At 39.2% G+C, this 8,509-nt stretch overlaps 1 protein-coding gene across 1 annotated transcript; it reads left to right on the top strand.

Annotated features, from left to right (window-relative positions):
• The first annotated feature begins 217 nt into the window (after positions 1–217).
• On the top strand, positions 218–4,377 carry irx4a (iroquois homeobox 4a). The gene is made up of 5 exons (XM_084089677.1): positions 218–786; positions 1,208–1,447; positions 1,852–1,958; positions 2,392–2,705; positions 3,170–4,377. The coding sequence occupies exons 1-5, from the start codon at positions 742–744 to the stop codon at positions 3,847–3,849; spliced, it is 1,386 nt and encodes a 461-aa protein (XP_083945803.1). The 5' UTR covers positions 218–741; the 3' UTR covers positions 3,850–4,377.
• The last annotated feature ends 4,132 nt before the right edge of the window (positions 4,378–8,509 follow it).

The raw sequence follows: 8,509 nt of genomic DNA, 5'->3' as shown, positions 1-8,509 counted from the left end.
CGTTAGTTTGAATAAACTGCTCACAATACAATTTCAATCCACGAGAAGGTAAAATACGTCTAATAATATCTGAACTATGAGTTTTCGAATTTTCTGGGGGGTTTTTAGAACAGGTAAATAAAAAGTGTAAGTGTTTATTAATGTAGGCAAACCACCGGATTATGTATTGGAATTCTCATAAATTGAGATGAAAAGGCGCTTGATAAACCGATATATTGTCACATTTTAGTATTGCAAATCTCTTTTCAAAGCTCAGTTTAATTGATAAGCTCAATTACAAGCCCATTGTGCCTTAAAATTCCACCCCCACCTCCCTGTCACTCGTTGGGATTTTTATCCAGAGAAATGCATATTAAAGTTAGAGTCTGGTCATTTTGACTGGGTTTCTTCTGACGTCAGAGCCACCGGCGTTTAAAACAACCCGCATCTGGGCTGACGTGTTTAATACTAGTTTTTATAACGCAAAATATGTATTTCTGACATCAAAGGCGGAAATTCGCCAAATGCTTTACGATGTGCGCGGCACTGTTGTAGAAGTTTAATAGAGCGATAGGAGAGAGCATCCGAACTGGGCATCTATTGAACATCCTCAGGAAGGCGTTTAAGCAAATTAAACATGGTAGTATTGCGCTTCGCCCTATAAGCGTCCGGCAGCTTTATGCTTTACCAATCAATCGGTACAGTGAAACACAGCAGACCTGCAGTCTCGCCTGCTTTCGGGGAAACGGGGATCACTCTACAATGTCCTATCCTCAATTCGGATATCCTTACTCTTCTGCACCTCAGGTAAGAGTCGTTATCGCGCACTTATTGTTGCATTGATTCAGATTTTTTTTTAAATGCGAACTTTAAAGGGGAAACGCGCTCACGTGCGCTGCGGGTTAAATGCGAGTGGTAAAGACAAAAAGATAAAGGTTTAATCGGATTTCTGCGATGGAATTCAGGGCTTCCCTCTGCGCTTATCATTTTACAAATCTACTAACACGCGTTCGAGTCACAGACACATGCAAAAGTGCAGATGTGATGACAGGGGGAAGGAGGACAACAGTTGTTTTTGGCCATGATCCATAAAATGCATTGTCCTGTGGGGGCTGACTGTGGGCACTGCCAAAAAATAAATAAAAGAACTTTCACAGGAAACACACATTTTTCCGAGGTATGCAGGTTGGTGTTTTATTTATCCTGTGACATTTCCAAATCATTCCAGTTCCTCATGACCACCAACTCTTTGACATCTTGCTGCGAGTCGAGCACCAGGTCCATCTCGGATTCGTCCGCGCAGACGCCCGTGTACTGTCCCGTGTATGAGAGTAGACTGTTGGCCACCGCCAGGCACGAGCTGAGCTCCGCCGCTGCGCTGGGAGTCTACGGGAACCCGTACACAAGCAGTCAGGGCTATGGGAATTATGTTACCTATGGAGCTGACGCCTCCGCTTTCTACTCTTTGGTGAGTTTAAAACATATCCAATTATACATTATAATAATAGCATGCATTCTAGCAATGAATCACGAAGTTAAGATCCCCGCAATTCTGTATAACGAATGTGATTCTATATCTGAGAAAAAGGAACGTTTATAAAATTATGTTCAAATATCAGCAAATTAACCTTATATTTCTTTAGTACCTACTGAATAAATGATTACAGAACTGATGCACAGTTCATTTTTTATATTATATTAAGTCCAAGTTTGACTTTAGGATAATGGCATAGGATAATGGCATAATAATTAGCACAATATATAGCACCTGAAAACAATGTTAGCAAGAACCTTATTATCATGACAAGCATCATAAATGTAAAGTTGAATCGCATGAATGTCATTACTGACAGGTCTTGTGTTTATTTTCAGGGAACATTTGATGCCAAAGATGGAAGTGCGTCTGCGCATGCGGGAATTACACAGGCTGCCGCATATTACCCATATGATCCCTCCCTGGGACAGTACCAGTATGACAGGTATTGAATAGCGGCCTTCATTAGAGTCTTCTGATTGCCAATTAACAAGTGCAGGACTCAGTTCATTTGGATCGATTTCATAGGCCGCGTTCAACATATTGATGGAATAATTAGCGCAATCGCCCTATAAACGTACAAAAGCATAATGTATCTTTTTCAATAAACCAATTTCAGGTCACTTTCTTTGATGCATATTTTATGTTATATCATGCTCTTGACAGTTTGCCCTTCAGGGTTTCCCCTGAAGTGCTTTAATGGCCAGATACTTGGCCGGTGCAGTCTGTGTGCACTCGATCAAGCAATTTGTGCGCTCTGTTATGCTTCAAAAATAAACGCGATGCATAAAGTCCTTGTATTTCTATGCACTGCAAACACATTTGCATCAACTTTTACCACAACAACATAGGCTACGTTTATTTCTTTCATATCACAGATACGGATCTATGGAAGGAGGAACTAGAAGAAAGAACGCCACACGCGAGACGACGAGCACGTTGAAAGCATGGCTCCAGGAGCACAGGAAAAACCCCTATCCCACCAAAGGAGAGAAGATCATGCTGGCCATCATCACCAAGATGACCCTCACACAAGTGTCCACCTGGTTCGCCAACGCCAGAAGAAGACTCAAGAAAGAGAACAAGATGACATGGCCACCAAGAAACAAGGGGTCAGACGATAAGAAATACGATGATGATGATGAGGATGGGTCACAAGAAGATCAAATCAAAAGTGAAACCAATGATGACGGTCAGTCCCATTACATTCTTCACAAATCAATGGGTCCTTTTTTTTATTTTTTTTTATTTTTTTTATTGCTATCTTAATTTTTAAAGTTAAACTCTTCTGCCTTGAGCTGTCTGGAAAAGCGCCAGCACAAACTTTTAAAAGTCTGGTGAGAGGCGTCACTGTAGAAAAAAAAGAAAAAAAGTTCATTACATTGGAAAACTTTTTTCCAGAGTATTAAATTGGTCTTCACATCAAGAGTTTATTTAATTACTTCTTTAATATCACATTCTTACTATTTTATTGTAAGAGAACGTACTATTTGTTAAGCGTAATATAATGTAAAAACTATTTCATGAATGATGTTAATCAAAGCATAGCCTATTGTTTCGGGTGTGTGTTTTTAAAATATTTGTAGCAATTTATAAGCTTGTTTATTGTTCTCTCTCTCGCTCTACATTTACTTCCCATCACTATTTGTTTAACAGAGAGCAAAAGTCGAGAAGACAAAGAACTTCAGTTGAGTGACTTGGACGACTTTGACACCATCGAGTCTGAGAGCTCAGAGTGTGAACTCAAACACCGCTTTCACATGAACGCGCACATGGCGACCACCGATGATCGCATCAAAGAACCATCGCCAAAACTCTCCATTCCCGGTCTGCTCGAAGCTGAGAGCGATCTCACCAAAAGCTGCTTGAAATCCACATCCGAAGACTGCGAACACGACCTTCGACACGTCAAAACGTGTTTCCAGCAGCAGGGCCATCCATTACTGGACAGCAAACCCCGCATCTGGTCTCTGGCCCAGACCGCGACCTCGTTGAACCCGACAGAGTACTCCTCATGTATGCTTAGATGTCAACCATCACCCTCCGCCTCCTCACCTGTAAACGGCCTGGAAAGACAGCAGGATTCACCTGTTACGACTCTCAGAAACTGGGTAGATGGAGTTTTTCACGACCCCTTGTTCAGACACAGCTCCTTAAACCAAGCACAGACGAACACTACAGTTTCTTGGACCAACACGACCAAAGGCTCAATCTTAGAGACTGGAGCCCTTGGACGTTCCGTAGGGAACAGCAACGTGATAAAAACACAGCAGCAAGAGGCCAGTAAGGACAGTATGACTTTTCCAAAGGGGGTGAATAAAATATTCTGTTCCTAGCACACCAAATGACCCTCAAAAGCGAGGAGGACTGTTTGGAATAGCCGTTTACGATTTTCAGTTTACAGACGCAACAGATAACAAATGTCAGACTGTGAATCGATGGGCCCAAATACGTTTTGTTACATAAAATTATTGCGCTGTCATGGGAAAATGTATGTATTTATTGCTGTGTTGACATCTCACTGGCGATGGTCCAACAAAAGGGATTGGTTTATATATATTTATTGGTTAGGTTGACGCACGTTCAGATTATGTAAATTAACAACTGAGGTTTATGTTCTGAAAGATTGAAAAAAAAAAAAGAAAAAAAAAAAGTTTACAGCCTAGTTTGGTTTCGGCTTTTATTTTTTCTTTGGCATGCATATGTTGCTAGTTTTTAATGATTATTCTTTTAGACGAACTCGGACCTTGTTACAACGACTCACAAGTGTCACTGTTAAGAAAGTAACGCACAAATGCACAGATCTCCTCGAAAATGGGGAATGTTCAAATCTGCTCACTACAATAAACGGTCAATTTTCCTAAGCTTTTGTTCTGTGTATCGATCAGAGTCGCTGTCCCTGGTGCTGAACAGACTCAGCATTATTCCCGATTAAATTCACCTGCTTGGTTAAATTTAGTGATTTAAGCATTATTTGTATTTGTTACTAAAGGGTTGAAGTCACACCATGGAAGGATTTTTATCCTGCCGTAATTTAGCATCATTAACTATACAGATTTCAGATTTTTTTTTTTTTTTTCTTAAGTCATTTCATTATGTCAAAGTAATGGCATAACAATACAAATGGCCCGACTGTCCACTCTAAATAATGCATATGATGTTCTCCACAGTGATTGTTTCGTGTTTACTGTGTTTGGCTTTGTAATAATTCCTCAATAACTCTTTATCATTCCCTCTCGTCCTCTGATGGGAGAGATGAGGCCCTCAGGAGCCATAAGACAGCGCTGGATGAGCTCCATTAACCCGCCATAACCAGCCTGTAATTGGGATGTTTTCAGTCATCATTCACTTCACTCTATTGATTTCTACTCCTCTCTCCCTCTGATAATATTATCGAAGCACCAAATCCTTTACCCTGACCCAACACTTGAGATGGCCTGAGTTATCCAGACAGGCCGTTTATTTGGTTAGAAGGCGAGATCATTCGAAATGTTCATCTTGACACAGACCCCTCAATTTGTGGAGGTTCTCTGTACTCTGAGGCTTTTTCACCAGGGCGCGTCTCTAAGTGAAAAGGGCAAGAGAATTAGTTGGTCGAGATAAAAGGGCAAAAACACGCAGTCAAAGGCAGGAGTTGACAGTGATGGTGAAAGTGTGGCCCCTGGAGGACTGGGGTCCGTTGAGAGGGGCTTCAGTGATGAATTTCAATGTGAAAGCCAAACGATTGAGATCTTCTCCCTGGACAAAGACATTTGAAAAAACGTGTTTTGTCTGTACAACGCAATGCACAACAATCAGGTGGTGATGGTGTTGTCTCCAAATAAAGAGCATTATTTTTCACACACACACAAAAAATATATATAAAATATAAAATGCCAGATTTATTAATACTTAATAATTTACTCATAAACATACATTTTATATTATTACTAATAATAATGTAACATTATAAGAGATTAAGATTAAAACATTTATATTACAGAGCAGAACGCAAAATATCAAAGAAAAATGGGGAACAGAATATAATACCATAGCACATCGAATAATATATGTACAGTGTATACGAATATTGTTTCAAGAAACTTTCCTATCGTAAAGCAGGGTTTGGAGAGAGGGGGGGGGGGGGGAGGTGTGATGGTTTGACTAACTCATTCAGGCGTGTCAAACACACACACACACACACAGAGAGAGAGAGAGAGAGAGAGAGAGAGAGAGAGAGAGAGAGAGAGAGAGAGAGAGAGAGATGATGATGCTGAATTAACGGCGCTTTTACATAGAAACCGAATCAAACTGTAATCAGCGACGCGTTACTTTTCATTAAGCGCCTTTGACAGCAGCATATTCAGACTCGACAGGGGACACAGGGACCCCTGAAATAAACTGCTCTCAAAACACAGAACCATAAGATAATTCCTTAAGCTCCATTAACAACTCTTAGCCCCAGGAAATAGAAAACATCTCCAAATCTAAAAGCTTTATCGACCTGCGCAAACCTCTGCTGATGGCTCCGTTTTTTCCCCCTTTATTTATATATTTATGTTTCGTCTTAAGGGACGGGGACGTCCAGCGGTGGTAATAGACTTTAACAGAACATATTAACTGAATAAGGAGGAGAAAAAGGCGAAAAGATTTAGATCTTTCACTGGCCAATTAGTGTGTTTTATTTGTTCACTGGCTCTGTCAATCATCAGATTTTATCTACTGTGTTTTCTTTTCGATTATCTTTTTTCTTGTGTTTCTAACAACCACACAAAAAGTTTCGCGTTACACGATTTACGAAACATTAACACAATAAATAAAAGCTACTGTATGTTATTATTTTATTATTAGGCCTATTAGTATTATATAATGCACTGAACACTGGTGTTGAAAATACAATACAATTCACAGCATAATTAGTGATAAATATGAAGCGTAATCCATGTGATGAACACATGGATCAAACAGGCCCACTTCAAGAACAAAAATAAAGCATGTTGGACATCAGATTTCACAGCTCTTAACAGAACAGACGCTTGTTTATCAGACACGTTTGTCCACATTTCCCTCTGGACCCCAAACTGCAGACCTTTAAATAAGAGTGACACACGCGCACCCCTGGGAGCAAAGGACACGGTAAATATATTTGCACATCATTAGTAGCTCTCTAACACTGGCCCACGCCTGTGTGTTTTCTGTCCTGGCTGTATCATCAGTAACATTTGGTCTTAATTAATCTGGCAAGAAGCTAATTAATAAAAAGCAATTACTGTATAGTTTTACTGGCCTCAACTGAGGTCTGGAGAGTGAAATGCTGACACAGAATACAGCTTGAAGGTTGGCTCTAAACTGCAGATCTAACACAGTTATACATGCTACTCAAGCCATGCAATTCGAATTCGAATTAGTATTACATTTTACAAATAAAAATACAATTAGGTTAAATTGTATTGTGTCCTTGCTACAAGGTAATTATACATTTAAGTATTGAGTATTAATGACATATTATAGGGTTAGAGTTAGGAATAAGGTCTATTGGTTTGGGGTTAGTTGCATGCAATTATGCATAATTTCCTGTTATTACTACAGTACATGTAACATATGTAATAAGGACACTGTAAAATAAAATGTTACCAAAAACTGAAATGACAAACAACCAAAAACTGTGTAAGATTTTACCATGTTGCATTCCCCACAATAGGTCAAATTGTGAATATATATTACCGTTGTTTTCCCCATCTAATGGTTTTGTGCCGACATCTCATTCAAATACAAATATGCCTTTTTAAAGTGTTTCACATTATTTATTTTCCCCTTTTTCTAATCTTTGTGTATAATGACAAAGTGGGCAAACTAAACATGTTTAATCTTGCATTCAGTGTCACAACTGTTCTATCAGTCAATATTAATCACACATAAAATAGCACATGCAAAAGCCATTTGTTTTTCCTGCGGCTTTAAAATTGCATTTAAATGTCATTAAAGTTCACTAGATCGGCTAGTGTAATAGGCATCGATGCAGTCGCAGAGAGCTTATCGGCTGCTTTCTTCCGTTAGTCACTGCGGGTAAAAGACTGGGTCTGGAGGGCAGATTTGAGGTGGTCTGTTTGATATGCTTGTCCTCACTCACAGGTGTCACAAACTTCCCGTCGGCCTCCATAGACCAGCTCACACAACTCTAAAGTCACTCCAGAGGTCACATAGCTGCCATTGCTGGTGTGATTTGCACTCTCTGACTGGCCTGTAAGAGCCTCTCTGAGCTTTGAAGAGGCTGGATTGAGTGTTAGCCAGTGTTATGTGCTCATGTGACTGAAGGAATTCACTGTCACTTTGCCAGATTATCGGACCTGAAATATCACACAGACTATACCTACATATATCAAGGCTAAAAAAAGGGCTCATTGTCCGGGGCCCATATGAGTTAACAGAACTATGCGATAGAATGAGATGAGATAGAATTCACACTCCAAAGCAAAATGAATACAAAAAAAGCATGAGGCTTTAAAAAGTATTGTTGAGCCTTTTTGTTGAAAAATAATATTGTTGTGCCCTGTACAGAAAATAACTATTTCATGTTTAACACTCCATTGACATAAGTTGTGGCATAATGTTGATTACCACATAAATTCATAATAATAATTTAAAAAAAAATAAATAAAATAAAATAATTATTCAAATAGGCCTGTATAGTTGTCATTTTCCGTTTGTAAGTATTTTTCTAGATGCTATCCATGTTTTATGTCTAAATGACATGCAAGCAAACAACCAAATAAAGGATTTCCTCAAATAAAAAAATAAAAAAATAAAAAAAGGTATTCACTTCCTTCCTGTCACATGAGGCTGTCAACTTCCTACCCCTACTTCCAGGAAGCATGGCGAAGGCAAACCCTCTCAAAGAAAGGTCATTTTCATGTTACTAATAAGTATTTTTTGTCGACATGTATATCTCTACATAATCATGAAAGTCTCTAGAATCACCCAAACGAAACAAATCTTACAAGAGATCTATAGTTTTTT

This window comes from Abramis brama (assembly GCF_963993115.1).
Source record: "Abramis brama genome assembly, chromosome: 17".
NCBI lineage: Eukaryota > Metazoa > Chordata > Actinopteri > Cypriniformes > Leuciscidae > Abramis > Abramis brama.
Note: the sequence above shows the minus strand (reverse complement) of the source record. Positions and strands in the feature narration are given on the sequence as shown.